At 35.5% G+C, this 25,586-nt stretch overlaps 1 protein-coding gene across 30 annotated transcripts in view; it reads left to right on the forward strand.

Annotated features, from left to right (window-relative positions):
- The first annotated feature begins 3,666 nt into the window (after nt 1-3,666).
- The window catches only part of LOC117423576 (muscleblind-like protein 1), a 61,207-nt gene continuing 39,287 nt past the window's right edge, over nt 3,667-25,586 (forward strand). For 9 of the 30 annotated variants that reach the window (XM_034039584.3, XM_034039599.3, XM_034039585.3 and 6 more), the window contains exons 1-2: nt 7,975-8,196; nt 16,355-17,286. In XM_034039584.3, coding sequence (XP_033895475.2) covers nt 17,113-17,286 — 174 coding nt within the window. In that variant the 5' untranslated portion in view covers nt 7,975-8,196; nt 16,355-17,112. Of the gene's footprint in view, nt 3,913-7,972; nt 8,197-16,191; nt 16,216-16,354; nt 17,287-25,586 lie in introns of those variants that run through there. The other 21 variants (XR_004547808.3, XM_034039589.3, XM_034039607.3 and 18 more) reach the window with 7 other exon arrangements.

The raw sequence follows: 25,586 nt of genomic DNA on the forward strand, positions 1-25,586 counted from the left end.
TGCAGCCATTTAAACAAATCATTATTCATATCAATTTATAAGCAGTTACAATTGCATTTATGCTAATTTCAGTACTTTTTTTAATGTCAACACTTCAAATAACAGATTTATCAAACATCTAAAAAATATAAATATATTATCTAGTGCTCATGTCTGTTTTATGCTTAATAGACGTAATGATAAAACATTGATGTTCATAGCTGTACTATAGCCTACTAAGTTGCATAGCCTTAACATACATTAAGATGAAGTCAAAATATTAAAAAAAAAAAAAAATATACTGCAAGAATTCTGTGTACAATAGCCATTATAATTACAGTAACACGTGATTAAACAGAGTTTTGGTATTGCCTAAGCTCCCCCATTTGGATAATAATAACTTTCTAGTTCTAGGGTGGAAATGTTTAGCAAGGTACAGCTCATCTTTTTGCTTCCTCTGTGGCATATGTGCAATTTCTGTTATCGCTCCGCCTGTTGCATGTTGGTATTCTACATTACATGTTTAAAAATATATAGAGGAGATCATTTACCAGAGCACTTGTTTTGCAAACTCTGTTAATTTAAAATGGGGGGGGTCATTTGTAATGTTGCTTAATTTAGCATTGCACGTAGGCTCATTATAAACCATTTGTTCAGAATGTAGTCCTTACCTTAGTCTTTAAGCCATTATTATCCTTTACCTTGGTAGTCTAGACACAGAATTTTGAACGTTGTAATTGCACCTAATCTAGAATAGAGTGTGTTGTTTAAAATAAACATGGAGACATTTTTACTACTGTAATGAAAAGCAAAATTTATTAAAAAGAGATTATATATAGATAGTATCAAAATTGCACCTCTCCACGGTTCGATGCCCCTTTAAAACAGACCCAGGACACAGGAAATTGAGGTTTTTCAGTGTTTACGCACTATTTTTAATAAACCAAATGAACAAAAACAAAATAAACACCTAGCTCTTTCCTGAGCACTAAACTAAAACATAAAACAGGAACCTGAACTATATAACAGGACAGCTAAGCTGTTCACCTGCAAAAACCAAAAGCAAGCAAAAACAAAACACACAGTTTTTATGAAAACAAACCTTCACTCTCTTGGTACACCTGCACACACTCACAAGCAGGCTTTACACACAGCAGCCCTGGGCAGACTGACTGCACCTCTTTTATACCCTGCACCTAGTCCTAATTTACAATTACTACCCAGGTGCAGGGGATAATTAACAATAAAACAGTTAAACAAAACAATTAAACTTAACAAAAATGTGCCTGCGCACATGTTTTATGCAGGGAGGATTTTAACCCCCTCCCTGCTGTGTTACAATATAATCATATATATATATATATATATATATATATATATATATATATATATATATATATATAATTTATAGGCATTGCTTATTTACATCTGAAACTGTGGAATCTGAGAATACTAAAGCTGCATTGGGTCATTAAGTTTTTCACAATAAATTTCACTCCAGAACAACCCATTGAGATTCTACACTCCTTGGTTGTGGGAAAGTTAAGGATCTAAAATTCTAAGTCATGCCAAGCTAAAAAAAAAAAAAAAAAAAAAGTGAACAATAGATCGACCACATAATACTGTTTTCATTTAAAAAAATATTTACACTTTATATGAATTCCCATTACCAATTCTCTAAGTATTGCAAAAAAAAAATCTATGTTGAAAGAGAGACATAACAAACACTTTTGCTAATATTAGTTTTGCTAACACTTACTGTAAATCCACTTAACATGTGTTAAAAATCAACCAGTGGAAGGGTGGAACCCTCACCTTTGTCTGTTGTGCCTCAAACATCATAAAGAATTTTTTTTTTTTTTTTATAGCCACAGTCACAGGATGGAAATAATGATGAAGTCAAAATGGTGACAAGGCCTTCTTACACACTGTATGCACAAATCATGCCCAAGTGAACTAATGGGCACTCAATGCCTAATTAAGATTTGTTAAGATTTTTCATTTTAATAACAATACAATAGAACTGGTATCTGGTTAATTCAGGGATGAGAAACATCCCTGAAAAGCATAATTTTGTCTTTGCAGAATTTGATGGAGCCTACTGTAAATATTGCGTGCATTTTGGTAGGAAAACTGCAGAGCAACTGGACAGGTTCTACACAAGTCCTTTAAAAACCTGGGGTTCAGCAGTTACAAAACTGAAAGAATATCAAGAAAAATCAGAATTCCACAAAGCAGCAATAATACTGTAAAACAGGATTTTTCTTTGCATAAATTAATTTTGCTAATGGCCTTCAAGGTCCATTTTTGCTGCAACAAATGTTTGTGCTTCTTTTTCTTTTAATGAATGGCACATGTATGAATAATATATTTCACAGCACATTCATTTTGCAGATTTTTCATAAACGTGAAATTAGCAAACGTTTCTTGCTCACGAAATGTTCTTGTTTTATAGTAGTTGGCAATGATTTCGTATCTGTGATGCAACAAACTAAAACACTTGTACATCAGGAGTTGGATTCAGCGTATAGAGAAAGAGTGGAAAATAAACAGGCAGAAGCTATTGTTATATTTTAATGATTCCCAAGTATCGCTTATTATAGTTGTACTCTTAGTATGTTACTTACATTTACTAGCAAATGTGTTCCAAACTGCACTGAAAGGAACATTTCCTTAAAGTATGTTATACATTTGTTGAGGTGAGGTGGGGTCATAGGGAACCTTTTGTGTATCAAGAAGCATTTAGTGAACCCGTCAAGTTACAAGGCCAGGCCTGTTAATCACTAATTGATCGATTGTGTTCACTGTTAAATAAGACCAAAATCCTACAAGTTATACTCTACTTTTTTGTGTGTTTTGTGCGACAGGGAGGGGGCAAGTAGATTTTTAAGAAGGACAAGTAGATTTTTCCTTGCATATTGTCAACAAGTTTTTTTTTTTTTGTTTTTTTTTTTTTAATTGTACATGTTATTCCCATGAATTACTGTTTGATTTTCTTTCCTGATGCATTTTACACTTCAAACTAGCGCACGCAATTCCATGCAGGGAAATTCCATTTTTCTTCTTACAGGCTTCTTTCACCTTTCTTACTGTCTGACATTTTAAGGTGTGTATAATTCAAGTGCACTGTTACTACAGGAAGTGACACGGATAGGTAAAGTGACTTTGATCTAACAATTCTCAAACTGCAAGGCCCTTGCACCTGCTCTGTGGTCAGGTAAGTGGTATCCGTGCCAAACAGACAGTGTGCAGATAATAACTGTTTCAGTTTCGCAAGGCTTTATCAGTTACAAGCAGGCAGCGCTGCTTAAGGAAGGAAGCAACAGGGGCACTGACAGAAACCACAATCCAGATTCCAAGAACACTTGTTGGTGCTCTTGTCAGTTTGTACAAGGATTTCGCAGTCCAGATGCAACTGGTCAGATTAGCGTTTAAGGCTGTACTATAATGACATGCAAATAGGGGATACGACATACTGTACACAGTGTAGAAAACAAAGAAAAACTAAAATGCTTGCTATAAATGTGTTGCCACTGGTGGTTCATTGGGTTTCAGACCAGGTTAATCTTTCAACAAGAGTAGAAATAGCACTTGGTGTCACATGTTCACCGTACTAACATGTTTTTCTCTTATAGGGTAAGAGAAAAAAAAGGTGTTACCCTTTGGGGCGAAAAAAAGTATACAGAACTGCAGTCTGTTGTTATAGTAACTGCAGTGAATAACTAATTTGATGTGGTTAGACCTCTAGAGTGAAGAGCTCAATTATTCAGGTCTTTCACAGCTTCCTCTTCAGCCAGGTTATCATCTGTGAAGTAAGAAAAAGGATGTTGTAATTAGCCCAGAATGCATTGCAAGCTCTGGCACCCTGAGCGATTGGTTTACTAAGTTATTTAAGCAGCCTCTAAGGATAATCAGCATATCAATTGCAAGCAGGTAAGACATTCACTTGTTTATTGATGTACAATATTGAATTAACCTACAGACAAATAGGCAATTGTTAACAGTGTATAATACATGTAAATCTTATTCATACAGCTCATTAGATGCTCTGCATTTTTAATTAGGAAACATGCTTTGACTGAAGTCTTTACTGTACTTTATGCCAATTTGACTGAGAGAAGATTATTATTCTCTCAGAATTAAAAAAATAAAATAATTCTGTAAGGCACAGCGATGGTTCATTATTAATGTTTTTTTTTTTTTTAAATTAGCATTTTGTTAAGAAAAGTGAAAATAATTTATGTTCATGTTTGTGTTGGTGTGTGAGCTTTTAGGGGGAGTGCTGGTGCTGGAATTGATTTAATTATTTATTTAGCTGTTTTTTACTAAATTCTGCACTTGTATTTGGTATTTGTATTGTTTTTAATTATTTATGAATGAGTTAAATTCAAATTGGTGTAAAGTAAACTGCTAGAAACAGAACCAAAAGACGGCTGGATTTCTGTTAGTTTGTGGCTACTTTTAAAGAGTTCATATTTTATTTCTTTTCTGAAAGGAAATTAATAAGAAACAATATAAATGACATGACAATTTGGAGTAATAGCATTGAGAATCTAACCCTAAGTGTCTAAAATCAACAGTGGTAAATAGCTGGAGAAATAGCTGAAAACTGACTTCTTTATCTGCAGTTTGAGTTTTATTTTTGTGCTTGTTTTTGCATGCTTTGGTTGAATTTTTTTCTCACAAGCAATACGTATGTAGTATTTAAATGAGGCTTCAGTTGAAATGCAAAGTTTTGTATCTACAAAGATGCATGTTTCACTTGTTGGGCAGTTGTGAGTTCAAATATACATACAGTAGTAATAATTTACTGGGCCTTGGAACATGTCTAAGCCCCGGGAGGAAGGGTTAGAAACTTTACAATTTTTTAAATGTAATGAATACTGAGAATGTAAGGACATGCATACGAATAAGCACATCTAAAGTTCAGATGTCATATTTTTCTATTTATTTATCTATTTAATAATAAGATGTTTTTTTTTGTTTGTTTTTTTTGTCATGCTTAAACTACATCATTATATTTTACAAGCTAGGACAAGCTCTCAGGTTTTTTTTTTACAGGGATATAAGTCAGCCCTATACTTTTTGGTGCATTAAGGGAAATTGAAATGAGGGATTGTTATTGAAAGTATAACAAATGTTTTTTTTTCAGCTTCTTGTCAGTTCAGCTAATTTGGTTATTATTATGTGGTTTAGATGTGCACCTCATCCTGTTTCAGAGTGCAAATTTTCATTATTTTAATGGTGATGTTGAAACCAAATATAGCAACTGAAAGATTAGTTTCCTGACAGACTATATCATATAAGGCAGTTGAGTGCATCGAGCATGCTGTATTAAGAGGACAGTTTAGCATTGGTAATGGGAATTCATTGGTTTTAAAAAGTTAACCACAACAATAAGGATTTGCACACATTGCAGGCATGTAATACATCTGTACATATCATATAAGGACGCCACTGACTAAATAGCATTTTATCATGAAGGGGATTTACTCTCCCCTTTGTAAAACATCTTGAATTGTATCATGTTGTTTTGTGTGATCCCTATTCAGTTATCTTGTGTTTGTTTTTATGAATAAAATACATTTTGATATCCATGAACCTTTCCCAGTGTTGTTACAGAAGTCAGCATTTACTGATTATTTACAGTAAATTACGTTATAGATTGTGTTAAGGCTTGGTAAATAGGACCTGTTATCACATGATAAATGTGGAAATGCACCCAACATGGACACATTATTTGTTGATGATGACTGGCTCTCAAACTCACCTCCATCTCCTGAATCAGGGTGGGCTAAAGCAGTCCCCCTTCAAGTGTGTAATCCCCAGAGAAAGATATCCAATTAATTCAGTTTGCTCATCCTCTCATGAAAGAGTAATATGTTCGTCCAATGAAAACACATGTACCTAATAATGAATAAAAAGACACACTGAACAACAGTTTAACTGGAAAAGACATATGGTACAGAAACCTATTTTATTTTAACAGGGGATTTCCATGTCACCGTTTCAGTTTTGTTCAAGACTTAATGCAATACTTTTTTGGGGTATGGTTATGTCTGTATCACAAGTCTTTTTACATAAATAAGTAACATTCTGTCCCTTGGGCACTATTGATTTTTGGTTTGTGGCCAATTATCATTGTGAATGTTTTGTGATTCCCCCCCCTGCCCACACCTTTAGGACAACATGTAATCTCTTCATCAAGGCAAGTGGCCTCTTGCTGTGTGCGATTGGCTTCTGATAGTTTACTGCATGGGTTTATTGCCATATATGTTGAAATACCATCAAAGGAAGTCATAGTTTTAGATCATAGCTTTGTCAATAGCAATTTTTAACAGCTGTATAGATATAGCAGTTTCCAAACCTGTCGCATTGTCACTTCTGGTGTGTATGGTCATGTCGCTGTGAAAGTATCGTCACCCAATGAAAAATCGCATCATGTCTGGTGTGTGGCAGCCTTTACAGTGAATACTTAAGATTACTGTGTGACTGATTGAATTCATAACAGCTTTGTAATCGTGGAAGTGTGTAAGGAATAGGCTGTCCAGCATTTTAAATGCACTGTCTAGGATTCTTTCATTTAGAGGTTGCATTTCCATTTGTTCATTTTGGTTTCATTGAGATATATATATTTTTTAGAACATCATATTATTCAAAATTGTGTTTAGAATCAGGGCCTTAGCCTTTGAGAACTTTAGAAAGTAAAGGATAGTACACAAGAAGATACTAAAAGCCTGTGCTTGCATAGGAAAGAAATCCAGACTACAGGCCGTTATTGTCTGCATGGTTATTCAGGCATATGCACTGGGAATTGGCGAGGAACTGACAAACTGACCTCTGACATAGACAAATGAGTTTTGACTTTCAAGACGTGAATAAGAAACATGATTTATATTTTTAGCAGCTCTGGTACTTCTGGTTAACTGCTACGCATTTGCTAAAATTTTAGCTCAAAATAAACAAAGGCTTACATGTATAAGGAGCAGCATGTTCAGCCATCATTCTCAACCCAAGAAGGAGTTGCCCTATGTTATAGTGCCCTCCAGCAGGTATTAGGGCAGTATTGGGACAGGTTGTTCCAATACTTGCTGAAAGGCAGGGTATAATACAGCTATAATGCAGGTCCAGCTGTTGAACACCCATTAATATTACATTGCATTCATATTTTGTTTGTTTGCTTTTTTTCGGCAAGCAATTGGACTGGTTTGGGCAATTGCATCACACAAATGTTGTTGACATATAAAGCTGGGCCTGAATTCAATAAATTAAAGCAATATGGTCAATTTGACTGGGAGGTTGTGTCTGTTTGCATTGGATGTGCTTTTAAGTTACAGATTTCAAATAGCAAGCTGTACAGTATCTCACATGTACTGTATACGTTATGACACATACAACTTTTCTAAAACAATCTCAAAAGTTTTCAGTCTCCTTTTTTGGTCACAAAATTGTTCTACTAGGTAGACATCTTAAATTGAAATGGCTTTATTCTGGGCTTCTGGATTATAAATATTTATTAAAGTCCAAACTAAACATTCATACAGGCATCAGTGAGATTTCTCAAACTGCAGGCACAGCTCGGAGAACTCTGCTAAAAGCTAGGTCAAAGCCTATATTGAAAGTCCATGGCAACAGTATTTGTAAATCTAATAGTGTTCCTCTGCAGTTCAGAGAATATTTTACAGTATGCTTTACATATCAGATGGATTAAACCAAAAGCTACTTATGGTGGTGGTGGTGGTAGTGGGAGATTCTGTTTCAGCTGCATCCTCTTTACTCCCTCCGTTGTCCTGCCTAAATATAATCTGTGTTTAAACCAAACCTGACAAAGAATTGTCTGCTATGCATCCAGTTCGAAACCTGGTACATGCAAGACACATTAGGCAGTGTCTCGTAAGTATGTTTCACTTGTGCATAATTGAGAGACCCAGTCTAGTCTACCACATCCAGTGCTTCCTGGTTGGATTTGCTCTTAGGGGAGGGGCAAAAACAGGCAGCAAGCAGAGCAGCCAGCAGAGATAAGAGTCTGCAAAGCTATATTCAACAGCCTTTCCACTGCAGCTGAATGTGTAGAGACTGCCAGAATGCCTTTCTGATAATAGCTTGAACAAGTTCATTTTAATTTCTTTGTCATCCTCAAATAATGATTTCCACAGTGCCTTGGGCACTGTCTCTATGGTTTGGTTTGATCTGAGGAGGGAAAAAAAAATGTGAGAGGTAAGTTGTTTTTTTATTGTTTGTTTTGTAATTCTTGCTGTTGTGGCTTTCTGTTTTGGAGCCCAGGGCCGGCTGTGTGAAAGCTGGAAGGAGGAAGTGAGACTAGGCTGCTCTGGCTTACTGTATCAGGCTGCACGTCTAGGTTACTGTGGTTTACGGTTTCATATCACACACAATCTATAGCTGGAATGAAAACAGAAGGTCACAGCTGCAGATCTTTATAAAGCAGCCTCTTCCTGTCTGTGCTTTGCAGGCAGCACCGAAGTACTGCTAAAAAGCTGTTTTTCAACTGATCAGAAAGAGAAACAGGTGGATACAACAACAGTATCGGCCCAGAATCCTTCCAGAAAAGCAATTATGACACATTTGGATAACAGAGATCAATATTTATAAGGTTTTGCGTTGTTCTAATTGAAGTCCTGCGAAGACAGCTTATTTTGCATATGGTCCAAATGTGCGCTCTGAAAGGTTAACTCTCTGCCTACTGCATATAAATTATGTGTGACATGTTTAGCCGTGTTTCCTTGTATGGCAAGTGCTGTATTTCAGTACAGCATGGTCCTGCCAAGCTTACAGGTCAGAAGACACTCAGCAAATATGCCAATTTGTATTTTTTATTTTTTTTTAAACTTTTTTTCAATGTGTCACTCGCTAACTTTAAGAAAAGTAAGGAAGGGCACTAATCATTAAGGGAAACATGATGTCTGATTTATTTTCTAGAAAAGTTAATTATGTTATTGTTTATATAAAAGTATGTTTAAAATATGGGCGCAGGTTTTTATCCCTTAGAGGACAGGAATCTGGAATAGTTAGCAATACATCATAATAAAGTATTTTGATGAAAGTTTCAGCTGAAGTATATATAATAAGGCAGACAATGCTGTCTCTGAGTTGATTAATGCTATCTTTACACAAAATACCTCAAGGCTCAAGCTACACTTGTAAGTAAGTTTGTGGTATTGAATATTTTAAGAGATACTGGATAAATATATTTTAATAGAACATACATATTTAATTCTTACACCATTTTATCAATACCAGAAAGTAGAAGATTTATTTTCTGAATCTGAAATACGATCACGTTTATTACAACCACACCCACCATCGCAGCTACAGCTCCTGTCTCCCTGGCACAATTACGTAAAAAAATTAAGTTAGTCAGTAATACAGTTATTTTAGACTGGGCCAAAGAAAGTGTTTAAAATCCCCAGCTCTCTAGCAATACATGTCAGGCTCAAGAACAATAGCTGTCTGCCTGCTCCCCAGGTTCCCTTGCCTTTGTTGGAAGAAGGTACAGCTGAGATCACAGTCCAACAGGATGGGCGAATAGATAAAAAGAAAGGTCAGAAATATATACAAGGCCTCAATTTCAAAAAGCGAATTGTACTATGGAGATATACTTCAGTTTTTCTTAATCACTGTTGATGATGTCTTTGTGGCAACTACAATAGATCAGGAAAGTGATTTATGTTTTAATTATAGATGCTTAAATAAAGTGACTAAAGCAGTGTACCTATATATTTGGCTTCTTGGGTGTCAACACAGCATACAATAGTGGTGGCTGTTTATAGACTGTCCCTATTCTGTGGACCAGACAGTGTGTAGATTATTACACAATACAAATTCCAACAGATGCAGTGCTGTACTATCTTCACAAACTAAATGTAAACAGACAAAGAATACTGTAGTGGGGTGTGATGGAACGGCATACTAATATTCACCCCAAACACAAACTGCATTTTTAAAATATAAAAAATGAGATGCGTTTAAAGTTATTGCCAGTTTGTAAATTGTAAAATATGAATATTTGATTATGATTAAAAATGGGTTTGAACACATTTTTATAACTGAATTATATTGAATTACTCTCTTGAAATCCTAGGTAAAACAGCACCACTAGGATAAAGACAAAATTAAGGCTGCAGGATATTTTACTTATTAAATTTAGTTGTTTAATATATGCATTATCATTTAGCATTTTAGAGAATACAGTATGTTTATAATAGTATTTTAAACTCAAGGCTAACATTTTTTAGAACTATCTCGTACACCGGTATGAGGCTTTTAATGTCCATTTAACTGCTGAAATGTATCATCACCGCAGTTATGCTAATTTGAGAAATACATAAATCTGTACACTACAGTTTAGACTGTAAATAAAGGCTGTGCATGTTTATTAAGGGTTCTGTTCATGCAGCAAGCATGTGGTTTATGTAGATGCCCTGCGGCTTCTAAAGTGTCGATGTGTCAAGTTTTCACTTACACTTGTATGTGACAACCTGACAATTGATGCATTGTCTAGAATTTGTGTTGTCTGTTTATTAGATGAATCACTGTTGTACCCTACTGAAACTACGGCCAGCTGTACATCATTAGATGTATTCATACATGATTAATAAGTACTGTGTATTATTATTATTTATTTCTTAGCAGAAGCCCTTATTCAAAGCGACTTATAATTATTACAAGATATCACATTATTTTTACATACAATTACCCATTTATACAGTTGGGTTTTTACTGGAGCAATCTAGGTAAAGTACCTTGCTCAAGGGTACAGCAGCAGTGTCCCCCACCTGGGATTGAACCCACGACCCTCCGGTCAAGAGTCCAGGGCCCTAACCACTACTCCACACTGCTGCCCATTTAATGTTTTATTTTTTACTATTCTATGTTTTATTCTACAATTCTTTCCCCTATTGAAGACATGATTATGTCATGTTGCTAAGGGGAGAAATATAGGAAGTTTTATTCACCTGCGCTAACTGCATGCTTCATACAGGGAGGTTTGTTATTTGAAAATATTTATATAGGCTAACCCTGTAAGCACACATGTTAAAATATAAAGAGACCCTGTCCCCTTGCCGTGCTAGTAAAGTGATGCTTCACAGAGAAAGTAGGCCAAGGTATTAGAGAGCAAGTCTTCTTTGTATAACCATTATATATTTAAAGCTCAGTAAACAGCCAGGACCTTGGTGTTAAATTTAATCGAAGAGGCTAGAATCTCAAATTAACTATGATAAATGTGCATGCAGAATGCTGATAAGGGTAGCCATTCTTTTAAAAAGCTTTATAAGTACTACCGTGTGAGAACCAGATTTTTTTTTTTTAAAGCCACAACAGAACATTTAAAATATTTGGAACCTACAGTGCTCCTCATCTTGGTTTGCAGTCAGATCATCCATTGGATAAAATAACTAGACAGTCTTGTTGTACTGCAGTTAAATTGCGCAGGAATTAATCATTATTCATCATGCCCTTATGTCCTGCTTCAGAAAAGACTCCTCTAAGCTACATTTCTGACGTGAGGTGGTATTAGAAATGACCACTTGGGGTGTGTAACTCATCTGAAACTGTGGCAACTGTCAGTTAATAAATTGAACATTTCTATATTAAATTACAATTTCAGAGAGGCAAAAATTACTCTTTCATCAACAACAACAATAATAAGCTTTAACTGCAGTAAAACCATAGTTGTTTTTGTATGGAAGACCCAGGCTTGGATTAAATTCAAATGATAACACTTTTATATCTGCTTCCTAATGCTGTAGCGGCTCTATAATGTGTTATTCATTTCGGGTCCAATTAGAGGGTACTGTAGTAGTCTAGAAGCTGCCTTTTGGATGAAGGAAGATAAATCTTAGGAGACTCTGCCAGGACTGCCTACAACTCCCTGTTGAGACATCCCCAGTCTGAAGAGTAGGAGGATTCTAGCCTGAAAGGATAATTAGGATGGGAATACAAGTCTTTTACAAGCTAAAAGTGACATAATTTGTTGACATCATTAACATGTAATAAAACACCATGCAAACAAGATTTTATTGCGGCACAGTTTTGCTCTGTCAGTGAAAAGATTGCAGCAGAGTTGAGTAAAACAAAAAATAACTTTATCTATAAAATTAGAAATAATAATAATAACAATAAAACAACTCAAATGTTAAATAAAGTGCCCCTGCCTTTTAATACATTTTTAACAAAGAGGGAAACAACAATTATTTCATTAGAGAACAAAAATGACATCCATGAGATCAGAAACAGGACAAGGAAGCAGCAGTGATCGCTTTGAAGAATGATGTTCTGCATGAAAACGTTAGCTTTAATTACGGAACAAAACTAATAATATACTTGCTACCAATTATACTTTGATTACAGAGGGGTTTTACTTTCTCAGTCGCCCCTTGCAGGCCATTTGAAGTTCTATACAACAGGGATCCTATTGAAAGCATATGATATTTCGGCTTGAGCATAAAGTAACGCTACTGTCTGCTATGGTATAGCCCACACTAACTTCACCTTGAGTGACTTTGCTGCATGAACCTGCATTGGACCATGAGGATGCAACAACATTGATTGCTGAAGTATAATATAGAACCCCTTCCCCATGTCTCAATTGAAGACTGCATAAGGCAGATGTGTGCTTACATACTCTTACCATCTGTCTGCAGCTCACACATCAGTGCCCATGCTTTTCCAGACAATGCTTCTATACAACCATTCCATTCAATTTGCAGATACCAAATACCTGAACATGCTTTCTCACTTTATTGCAGGTGAAAACAGACCCATTGACAGGACTCAGGTTTTTTTTAAGCTTTGAAAGAAAGTATTTATAGTACTAATATAGTAAATTAAATTTACTTATGCCATCTGCATGCTTAGTAATAAAGTTATAACCGCAATCGAATTAGCCAAACATATTATATTGCAAATTTAAACTCATATTTTTGAAAATGGATGACTTCAAAAGGCCTCTAAAGCTAAAAGCAGCCATATAAAAGAAAAAAAAACACAATATCTATGACTTCTAATGTTACTGTAGCAAAAATTGCTTTGGGGAAGAATCTTACCCGAATTTCCAGTTTTTAAACTAAATGCCTTTGACAGTAAGTTTTTCATTCAATTCCATTCTAGCTCTTAGCATTACTGACCTTGCAGTCTAATAATGTGTGCACTGCAGCATTAGGTGCATCACTGTTTCCTGGCTTTCCTGCTGTAGATTTCCTTTGTCTAATGTGATCTATACTAGTGTGTAAGTATACTGTGTACTGTACAGTTACAGTATCATCATTTTACAGTAATTCTCACACACATTTAGGAGAATGCCTTTGTGTTATATACCAGATGAGGGTTCACCATAAACATTGTATTCGGTAGTTTAAGATAATGAATAATTTCAAACTTTTTCTGTCAGTTTACTTCTTTCATTTGTCTAAATCTAAAATGACTCTGGAACACAAAAAGCATAACAGTATACCTGTTGATATCCGAGGGGAAATGGAAGAGAAGTGAAACTGAAATGTAAGAAACAGTAATATGTACCTGTTATTTAACATCTGTGTATAGAATGTAGACTATGGTTTTGGTATTTTTACATTCAGTCGAGAATCTCAAAGTGGTGGAAAGTACCTAGAACAACTGCTTATTGTTGTGTGTTTTTGTGTGTGTGTGTGTTTTTTAACTTTGCTAATCAAGTACTATGATGACATAGCTAGTAAATGCTATAGTATAAAACAAAAGTATGCAGAATCTACAGTAAATGTCTAAATCAAAAACGAAATTAATCTGCAATTATAAATACACTAAAAGTAAGAGTTTGGCGAGGCTATAGTAATGCTAGGCGTAAAGTTTTTAAAAGAGTTTACTAGAAGACTTTCCTTCAGTGTGGCTTATAAGTAGACTGCCTGCGTAAACAGGTTTTATTGGAAAGATTTGCAGATTATCAAATAACACAGTGTCTTTAAATAGATGAAACATAATGCACATAACTATGTGAGTCCATCCATCTCCATAATGAATCTGTTTTAATACAGGGGTGAAAACACGATGCCCTTTTTTAAATATCCAAAAATAGTTATCATGAAAAAAGCATCGTTATATTGTTAAAGCTTATGTTCTAAACTAAATAGTTTTATTATGGTTGTTAAAGTTTCAGACATATCCTCCATCACTTTTTTTTTTTTTTGTATCTCATAAAAACAAAGTCTTTAAAAATGACGTCACTAGTCAGTGTCAACAGGAATACATATATATATATATATATATATATATATATATATATATATATATATATATATATATATACTTTGATTTAAATATCAGTCTTTTATAAGGGCATTCAGCTTTAAATTCTTGAATTCTAATCTACCTGCATTCAATTGTGAAAACAGTTCAGTATGTTAATTGCCATAATGCCTTTGGCTGTTTACAGAGACTTGTCTTAAAGCTAAATAAATGGACATTATGTTATATTCACTTATGACAACAGTCTATTTACTTACCTTGCTGTAGAATTAATTTGTCATGCTCTTTGTGAAACTGTATATTTATTAAAAATGGTTTACAGTGATTCATATAAGATATTTCACAGCCTGGTTTGGATTTTCACAGTTCTATATTTTGTGGATGTTGTTCTTGTTATGTTAGGTGAACATTTACAAAGCAGCTCAGAATTATTTGGCCAACAAGTTACCAACTTTTAAGTCATAAGATGCTGCAGATTCACTGCTAAGAGCTGCGCTATTCAGAGAAAGGTCAAACTTAGCGGACACAAAACCTGCATACAGATGGTTATTCTGTAAGTCTACTTCTTCCTGAATTGTAAATTGTATTGTGGTTATTGTGAACAAAAATGTGTGTTTAGATCTGTATAGAGATATACTAGGTGCTACTTTAATAATTATTTTACAGTAACGCTGTATTACATTTTTTATTATATATAGCTGTCATGAGTTATTTAAAGAAAGTTTACTTTTAATTTCAATGTCTGTTTTTTATGAATTTTGAAATTGAAAAGAAGCCAACAACAGCATAGTTTCATGAACATCAATCTGTGTTTTATAAATCATAAAAACATTATTTTAATAACTCAAGCCTTGGAGTAAAAACTAAAAATGATGTGTTAGTTGCATTATTTTTTTGTTCATGATAGCAAATTACTTTTTTGTGGATTAGACCTAATAACGGGCTTAGGGAAAGAGGATAGATTATGATTTTGTGAGAAAGTGAATCCCTTTGCTTGCTGGTAAAAGCACAGCCAGATGTTGCAATTCAAAAATGCAATGTTGAAATGTAGTTCCTTGGCATAGCCAACTAGGCCAGGCTAGACTCTGCAGACTTAATGACACGTAGATAGAGCTAATTGTAACAGGCCTTCATCTGACGCCACCACCTGCATGTTTTATCAGTCAAGGAAACGGCACTCTCTATTGCACAGCCTTGCTAAAAATCCTGCCTCCTTAATATTTAATGCTGCTGTAATGGAACTGCTTCTTTCCTTGGCTGAGCCCAGATTTTACCAGAAACACTGATAGCACTGTGATTCCTCTGTTTTCCCTGCACGGCTCGACTGCTGAGTTGGAAAAAGGTCAGAATAAAGGGTGCTTTTGTTGATATTGGACCTGGTTGTAATATATTGTCAAAGTGTCTGCTCACTGAGTGTAAGGGTTTTACTGTATACGCTACAGCCGGAGCTGGAGCTGGTGTCTCTGTGGAGAGGCAGGGCCTCGTGTGAGTGAACAGGAAGTAAATAGAATGGGTCAGGAGATTGAATCATTCATAAACATCCCCTTTCCTTTTTTATTCATGGGTGTGAGATGGAACGTAGTCTCTGCAGAACAGGCAGAGCAATCATAAAAGCAAGCCAGCTATAAAGGTTTCTGCAGTTCTGAGGCTTCTGCTCTAATCAACTTACAGGTGTCTTTGCCAGCATAAGATAAGTATTTTTGAAAAGCAACGTGGTTTAATCCTTTTGCAGCATGTTGGGTACATTTTAAACCCACATGCTTATTCTCTCACTAAGAAGTCACATCAGATGGACATTTTCTAAACTTATTGCATAGTAATGAATGTCTGACAGCCGCGACCTTTCATAAGACAACCCACACGATTGGCTTCCAGCCCAGAATATTGCTGCAACACTGTCTGTGATTGGTCACCTTGCTATTGCGCACCCCCCCTCCCTTCCTCTCTCTCTTTTTTATTTTAACAAATCTACGATTGCTGGCTACAATATCTTCTACTGTAAGTATGCGGTTTACACTTGGCTGGTATAGTTTTTGCATGCTGATTCCTGGGACGAGGGGTCGGGGGAGTAGTGTGTCTGTGGGCAAAGGAATGAAATGCTGTTTGGTGAATTTTAATGTATCTCTTTCTTCTACAGGTTGGTACTAAAGAAGTGCCTTTCCTGACGTCTCTGCTGCTTGGAACCGCTTCTAGAGCAGTCACTGCTTTTGCCTTGCTTGCTGCCAGCTAGACTGCAACGACAGCACATCTACTCTCCAGCTCTAGTCCAGCTGCCCCCACCTGTAATTGAGCAAACACATCCTCAGTATCCAGGCATTGCCTTTTCATTGCTGCTTTACTGTACAAACAAAACTTTTTTTTTTTATTGGTTTCTCTCTGAAAGAAAACATAAGACGTTTTACTGCCATTAAATTGACAAGGTGGTCAGGTTTCGATTGTTGCTGTACACTGCTGCACACTCTATGCCAGTCTGATCAATAACAATTGCACTATAAAACCCAGTTGCCAATTCAGCTGTGGGGAGATTACCTTTCAAACAACTCTACTGGAAGCAGTTTGAAAAGCCAGTGTCAGCAAAGAGTCTGCCACATTTTCATGCTTATGTTGGGCTCCAATTTGGGCTCAAATATAGTTCAGGCCAGATTGTTTGATATATCTATTCACTGCTGATATTATTGCTTTAAAATTACTTTTTGTTAAGTAATTCGTTTTTAGGGTTTACAGAGGACACCCAGTATAAGTTTTCTGAAGTGCACCTCCGAAACAAAGAAATATTACAAAAGAAAAATTAAATTTAAGTATTTGTAGGTAACATTTTTATTCAATAAAACATACCACAGGTTGCCTATAGCTTTTTATTTTCGATTTAATTTCAACCACCTATAAATTTCAAACATGGCAGTCAATATGGCACAAATACGGGACACAAAATGGCTCACCCTGGAAGTGTGCAGAGAGTTCCAAAGAGGGACTTGCTCGCGGCCAGACACGGAATGTAAATTTGCACATCCTGCAAAAAGCTGCCAAGTTGAAAATGGAAGAATAATCGCCTGCTTTGACTCTTTAAAAGTAAGTACCATAAATCTAGTATTTCACTGTGATAATACCTCTTGGGCACAACAGCAAGTTTGTAGAATACCAGGTTCTTTTTATTTATGTGTTCATGTATTTATTTATTTTTGAGCCTGTCATATACTGTGTTATTATTTTGAAATTATAGTGGTCTTTCAAATCAAATCTAGACAACCTATTGATGTTTGATCTTGTATATAACTAATGAGAGCTAGTATCTTTAGGGTTAAGGATCTGAACAGATTTTTCTTTTATACAATTATATTCCTACAGTATGTCGTTTTAGAAATATTTAGAGTTTGTTTTAAGTTTCTGTATTTGTAAATAAGGAAAAAAAGCAACCATTTTGATGTGTATGTTTGTTTTTGTTGTGTTTTTCGAGCAACAGGAAATACAATGTATTACCTGCCTAGAATTAAAGTAGCTTGCTATATCAAGAGGTTGTAATACAACATTGTGATAGCCTTTGAGCTTTACTTAGTTATTCCTATCATGGAAAAGGTTAAAAATCCAACATTTAAAAAGATGTTGAGATTGTAAGCACTTTTAGCATACAGACAGAGCCAAGCCCTGATCTGTAATACTTAAGATGGTTCAGACTTGCATTTACTGTGTGTTTGTCATTTATTTTCAGATTTAGCAAATTATTTTCATAAATTAATATGCTAAATGAAATTGCTGCAAAATGACACTGTTTAATATGCACTTGGAACCAGTGCACTCGTGTGATCTATGGCAGATTTGTACCACTGGTTGCTATCCAGTGGGGATTGTTATATAAAGGATATCTTTTTTTTTTTTTGTCTGGCCTGTAGGTTTATTCTTTAGCCAAAGTCCCACTCAGGCGGTAGAAAAATGAAGGAAACAGTTCAGTGTGCATGACCTCATATGTCCGATAAAATTATTACATATTAGATGGAAAGAGAAGCTGTGGTTAGATTTGTATTGTGCCAATGAATACATTCACTTATGCACACAGACCCACACAGCCATTCTGAGATCTATTATGAAAACAATAATGCTGGGTAGCCACACACAAGCACTAGCCAAAATACCAGATGAATAATATAGCTATGCCTATGTAGCAACATATTGACAGACTTATAATAAAAGTGTAACTCAATATCCATGAGTGAAACACCACTTTTAATCCCATCCAGTCATACTGTACGGGTACAATAATGGTTGGAAGTTAGTATTAATAAAATAGAATCCACAAATAGCAATTTAGAGTGAAAATATTGCAGTAAATGTCCAGTGCTAGGAAAATGTTGCTAAAAACGTTCCATGGATAAAAGAGAAGCACAGTTTTCCAGTTGCACAATTTTTCCACACTGTACAGGATATGTAATTAAAAGCAGATCTTAACAAATGGCCTACAGAGAAAGTGCAGGCCTGCTTGAGTTACAATGACTTGACTTCTGAGAAATAAACATATGGCACAAGACTTGGCCCATTCAATAGTTAAACCAATAATGCCACTGGTTTTGAAATACATGAAATGTAATTGACTTTCAAAGATCTGTAACATACAGTATAGACTACTTGCAGTACAACTTTGTTTTGTTTACTACAGGTTTCCTAAACCTTTTGGCCTTCTGTCAGAAATGTCCTACAGTATCCATCTAGAATTTCTAGATGCTTATTGCTGTGAGTGGTCACTCTCATGTCACCATACATAGCTGACAGCTGCCCATATTAAATGCATGCTGCATTCCATAAATGTGTGCTTATGCTAGAGGAAGATGTGTTGTGTCTCCAGTGATGTTTCAATGTTAATAAAACATATTACAAACGGAAGAGACAGTAGTATATATGTTACTACACAGTAATTATTGTGCCTAGAATTTCTAGAATGCACAACCGCTTTTTTAAATGACTGCTAATGAAGTGATAACCCTAAAAGTCATGTAAATTACTCGCCTGCATTTATGATTTAAAACCCTGTTCTAGATTTTGCTGTAATCCCCATGTGGAATGTTTCTGTCACCAATCACAATTTTTGTAACAAGGACTGACATATCTGGGGTTCCAGAGTCAGTGGATTTTCTGTGGTCGCATTTATATAATGGAGAATAAGCAAAAAACAAAATAATAATAATAATAATAATAATAATAATAATAATAATAATAATAATAATAATAATAATAATAATAACAAATGGTCAAAATACCTACTGCATTTGCCAAATCCAATGCAGCAGTTGATTCCACTGAATGAGGGCACAAGCTGTGATTGATTACAATGCACCAGGGCTCCATTTTGCCCCTCTTGTACATGCTGACACTGGGATCAGAAATCCACTGACAGAATGTGAGTTGTCACTGGTATGCAGATACAGCTGTCATTGCTGGGTCCAGGTATGGCATTTGAACATGACTAGTGCTGTTAAGTAAATACCACTGCATGTCTACTGAGTGTTTGAAGACAGAGGCACTAAGTATTGCAAAGCTGAAGCAGCACAGTATATTGAGCTGTCACAAACTTAACCCTTCGTCATCTGCAATGGGAAAAAGCAGTGCTGTAAAACAGCAGCAAGGTCTACACTAGGGCCTAATGTTTCGTTACTTGGGTAAAAAAATCCACAAACTCCCGTATTAAACAGAACTCTTTAATTAAAACTTTCCCTCAAGATTGCCTGAAGCTTACCTTTGACTGCTGGTCAGGTGAGATGCCTTAACTGCTATTCATTTTTGGAAGTAGAAAACCCTGCAATTCAGCGTGACTACAGAGTAAGTCTGTGTTAATTACAAAGTGTGCTATATGAATAATAGAAGCCTATCCATCAGTGTTTTAATGCTTTTTTGGAATAGCACCTGTTTTCAGCCTGGCATATACTGTACTTTCTCCTTTTTGTAGTGCGCTCTGCAGGATCATTAATTTGCTTGCAGTTCATTTTAGCCCACTTGTGTTTATAAAGGCAAGGGGTTGACATGTCTTTGCATATGGGTCATCATCACTATCCTATATTGATTATATACAAAGAAGTGAGGAGAAGTGAGCAGTGCACAGGAAGTATGAGTCAGTGTTTAACCACAGATGAAAGCAGGCCTAACCCTTGTCAGCACAAAGCTAAGAAGGAAAGGACGTTTCCGCAGGATAGTAAATAAATATTGGTCTGAGGGCTCTTGTGATCCTCGTCATTTATCAGGAAGGGCTTGTTAAATCACACCTTATAAAAACACATGGGGCTCTGGCTTCTTAAAGCTTGTTGCTGCACATTTTATTAGCACAAATTTTCTCTGTAAGAAAAAAATAAAAATAAAAATACCCAAACTAATATGAAACAACGTACAGCCCCAAGTTGTTTATTTTTTACTTTAGTAAACTTTAGGGGCTAGAGTTTCAAAGGTATTTACTTTGTAAAAGGTAAAAAAAAACACACCAATTACAATTACAGTCTTTCTGTTTTTTTTTTTTTTTTTGGATGTTAATGACAGTTTGAAGTACTTACTGTCAACCTGAAATACTGTAACTGTATTGCAAGCAAATCACATAGTTCATGAATGGCTGGAATTGGTTGGGTGTAATCCCTCCACAAGATGTGGTACATCTTGTGGAGGGATTAGCTTATACGTTTGTCTACTTGGTTATTTGTCTACTTGGTTATATAAAAGTTTTACCTTTAATCGTTTGATGTGATGGATGAATGTTCACCCCTTTACGCAGTTAATCAGGAACAATTATATATATATATACCCAAGACCGTTTTGAGTGGAGTTATTTTTCTTGGACGGCACTAGCAGTCCTCTGTTGTTTTGAGTGGAGTTATTTTTCCTTGACCTCTTCATAGGTCTGCAGTGTTGAAGAAGTGTCAGGACTGTGTTTCAAGTTAAAGGGCGTAGGCCAGGGCTTCCCAATCCTAGTCCTGGGACCCCCCCTGTGTCTTCTGGTTTTCATTTCAACTGAGCTCTCAGTTACTTAACTATACCTTTAATTGAACTAATTTGCTTAATTTGACTTTTTTTTTTTTTTTAACTTGTTTTCAGCTCTTAAACAGTTGCAGATTTCAAGTTAGCTAGAACATTAAATAACTTGAACTCTGCAACTTTTTAGGACCTGAGAACAATTAAAAACACCTAATTAAGCATATTATTAGTTCAATTTAGGGTCTAGTCAAGTAATTGAGAGCTCAGTTGGAATGAAAACCAGAAGACACATGGGGTCCACAGGACCAGGGTTGGGAAGCCCTGACATAGGCTATGGCTTATAATTGCTCCAGACCCCACTGTCTTTTTAAAACAACCATATGAAATGTAAATAATGTAGACTGCTTATGGTGTCTAATTTTAACAGATGATCATATAACATACGGTCTCATGTTGCTTGGTGTTTCCCTAAAAGCTTTACAAGCGTCACATGGATTATATAGCTGCAGAATACTAGCTAAAGGTTGCCACCGCGGCACATTTGCACCTCTGTCAGCCATTAGACAAGGCTTAATTAGTCAGAGCTGCAATCTGTCAGACAGCTTTGTCTTCATGAAATATTGTTCTTCTCTGTTGACAGTGGCGCAGGGAGTGCACACCGTTAAGGGGGGCACACATTCTGCAGATAGCAATAAAGTAATAAAATAAATTCAAGATTTATCCTTGTCAGCAGCAGAGACAATACAGTAATGTATATATTTTAAGCCTTCACTAAACAGGCTTATACATGTTTTTTTTCTGTATTTGATAGACTTGTACAGTAGCAACTTAGTGTAAAAACACAAAGCCACTGTAAAGTAAACCCTTATTTTAAAAATTGAGTCTCTTGTTATGGATTGCCATTCAAGCAGCACAAACAAGAAGTGGCAGAATCCAAGCCCTGAAATGTAATGGCATGTACTTGTGCATTCCCTAGCTTTGAAGCTCCTAATCGTAAGTGAGGGCTTAACAAATATGTAATTACAGATTAAAAATCAAAAATCTTTGTTTATCTGGTTAGAACCCACATTTAAGACAATATGTATTACAAACACTGTCACTTTCTCACTTTCTCAATTTCTCTCTCTCTCTCTCTCTCTCTCTCTCTCTCTCTCTCTCTCTCGCTTTCTCTATGGAATAACATGTATATGGTCCTCTTCTGGCTGTGAAATTGGATAAAACATTCACACATTCTTTTTTGTAGTATGATTTGAGTATAAATAGTCTTTTGGAGCCTCATTTTAAACTTGTTGTATGATTCACAGGGGTTGACATTTGAAGAAATATTGGCTTCATTAACCTTCAAAAATCCTCAGTTTACAATATATTCATATGAAAATGTACACAATGGTACCAGAACTGACAAACAGGTTAAATAGAATAAAATAAGGCAAGGAGAGACCTGGCCTACAGCTGCTATGATTGCAGCAGAAAGTCTTGTAATCACCTTGAAATAGTTATAGTTAAACATCTATTTGTTGTCTATATAAGGAAATATGCTATTTTAACTGAATTGTCTAAATCTTATTTTTTAAACCTAATCAATAAGCTGTGTCCTCAGGTCTAGGAATTTATTTATTTATTTATTTATTTATTTATTTATTTATTTAATTTATTTATGTCAGCTAGAAACACAGATAAATAATCCATGTTGGTAGCTTTGCAAAAAAACTATTCCAGAAAAAGGTCAATTTAATAAAGTGTATGGGGTTCAGATACAGAACACTTTGACATACTGCCTGAGTGTTGTTCAATAAAAATGACTTATTTTGCTGCCACACTGATTTAATTTCAGAGTTCCATTACTAAAGAACCCTAGTTTTTCCCGTTTAGGTATTTATTTTGTTTAAAACTCCACTTCTTGCCTTTAATTACATGGGGGGGGGGGGGGGGGAGGGGGGGAAGCGTGTCAGGACACAGAGCAATGAATTAAAGAAGCGCCACTTCTGTGCATTATCAGCCATGTCTCTGCATGTCTCCCAAACGTGTTTTTCTATTATTTTTACTTTGCTTGAAATATGTTTTTTTCCCTTGATGTTTTGCCCTCCATCACATGTATAGTATTTGTCCACATTTCAGTGTGTGGTGCAGTATAATAAGCAGCTGCTCTTGAATATCTGATTATTTCCTGGCAGGAATATATGATTCAGTTTAGAGTTTTACATATGTCTAGAAAAAAGCGCTTGTCCAATTGCTCATATATACTCATACCGCACACCCCCATAGGAAGCAGTGAACCAAACTGGAACCAGTCCCCTGCACAACACTTAGCCATATAGATTGCATTTAGCATAAGGTGTTTACTGTATATCAAAATACAAACACAGACAGGAATACATTAATCCTGTTGACAGCTGGCAGATGATCTTGGTATTTACATATTTCTCTGTGACACTACAACAATTGTGTTGACAGGATCAATCTTGATACCATACATCGCGGTGTACTCTAAATGCAGTAAGGGATGTGCTACAGTATGTGCTTTAGAAAACTTTCTGTATTACTCAGCAAATGCTAAAAGTCATTTTTTTTTTACTTGAGTAACAGAATTTCAATTTTTTTTTTGTAGCCAACTGTGAATATGCTGTGATTTTAATGGTAAGGAGAGAGAACAGAATTTAAAAAAAACACCAGTTTCTTTTAAAAACAAAACAAAACGTAATGCACTCTTTTATTTTAATGAAGAGCAGCATTACTTAGCATTAGCAGGACTGTATATGCTTGAACCAGAATAGTAAGAGCACAAGAATGCAATATGATGTACCTTTGAATAAATGCATCATCAGTGTTAATCCATATGAACAGTGATCCCTCTTGTAAACTCCTACAGGTACCTTAGGTCCTACAGTGTTTACAACATGTACTATTATGTAGTATCTACCATTAAACTGGAAAAAAAACCAAAGGAGCCACATGTCATTTTGATGGAACATGCTATATGTTTTTGACCTTATTTATTCGCTCGCTAGAAAGAAAAAAAAAAAACCTGAAATGTGGAGTATAATAAAAACCTGTTTTGGAAAAAGGTTGTGCTGTTCTAGATTAGAGTCTTCTGGGCTTCACTGTGTTCGGGTCATTCAGGGAGTTGTATGGTAGAGATGTGGGCCATATCTCTGCTATATTTGCTGTGACCACTTCCGTTAGACTTCTGGCGAAAGTAAAAATGCAAACAGAGGTCACTCAAGAAGATGGCTTTCAATTACAACCACATTGTGGATTCAAATATAGAATGAAGAGTATGAAACCAAATGTATAAATTGTAGATGATAAATGTTTGTAATTATTTAACTTTTGAGTTATGGATGTGTCACCAAATAAAATGTTTCTTTTACACGACAAACTGTCTCTTTCAAACTGGTCTAATAAACGCATGTTTCTAAAGTGTGCTGTAATGTATCTCTTAACTTGATTTAAAGGTGAGTCTATTCAGAGAATTTCTTTAGACAGTGTTTGTATGTTACGCATTACTTTTTTGTACTCCTAGGGCAGGTAATGAGATATATTAAAATGCCCTGCTTGTCTCTAATTGTGTTATCGATCATTAATACAGATATCTCTAAGATAAAGCTGCAGAATCAGCTAAAACAAAGGTGCAGAATGGTGGTGCTAAAATGCAGGCTATAAACTGTAGAAGGTTATGGACACTAACTGTATTAAACTGTAGGGCAGTAAGCATCTGCCAGTGTTAGGGGAAAAAAGTCAGCAAATGATTCTCTGTTAGCAGCATTAAAAGAGCCTTTTGGAGACTGTCTTTAGGAAAAAAGGAGAGTTCTGTGAAAGGCAGCACTAATGAAAATAGTGCCTCTAAGTGGTTGTGCATAAAGGGATAACTGAGGTAAAGCCAGGAAATACGGACATTGGAAACATTTGGATACATTTTGGATACATTTTAAAGCCAGGCCTCACCTGACCACATTCCCTATTAAAAGGGTGTGTTTTTGGTGTCAAAATTTAACAAAAAAAAGGATGAAATAAGGGAGGGACGACTAGAAATAGGCAAAGAAAAGTATTTGTAACAAATGCTGTAGACATTTGTAATTACAGTGCATTCAAAAAGGGTTAATACTCAGGATTGTTAATCAAAAATTGTCAAAATGTTAAATGTTAGAAGCACAACAGGCTTGTCTGTCTATGAAAACACTGGACTCAATTAGAATGTGGCTACAGCTACTAATATCATGTAATGTCCACAAAAAGAACCAAATCCCATTTAAACATCCCATTTATACAGCTGTGTTAAACTGTGGAAAATATTGATTCCTTTGTAAAGATTGGTTGCTAATGTTCTACAGAAAATCAGTAACGCGCAAGTTCTGGGGGAACCTTTTGTCTATTTTTCACAGCACACGCATCATAATCAGAAATTACATTACATTAGTCTTGCATTT

Source organism: Acipenser ruthenus, chromosome 17, assembly GCF_902713425.1.
Source record: "Acipenser ruthenus chromosome 17, fAciRut3.2 maternal haplotype, whole genome shotgun sequence".
Taxonomy (NCBI): Eukaryota; Metazoa; Chordata; class Actinopteri; order Acipenseriformes; family Acipenseridae; genus Acipenser; species Acipenser ruthenus.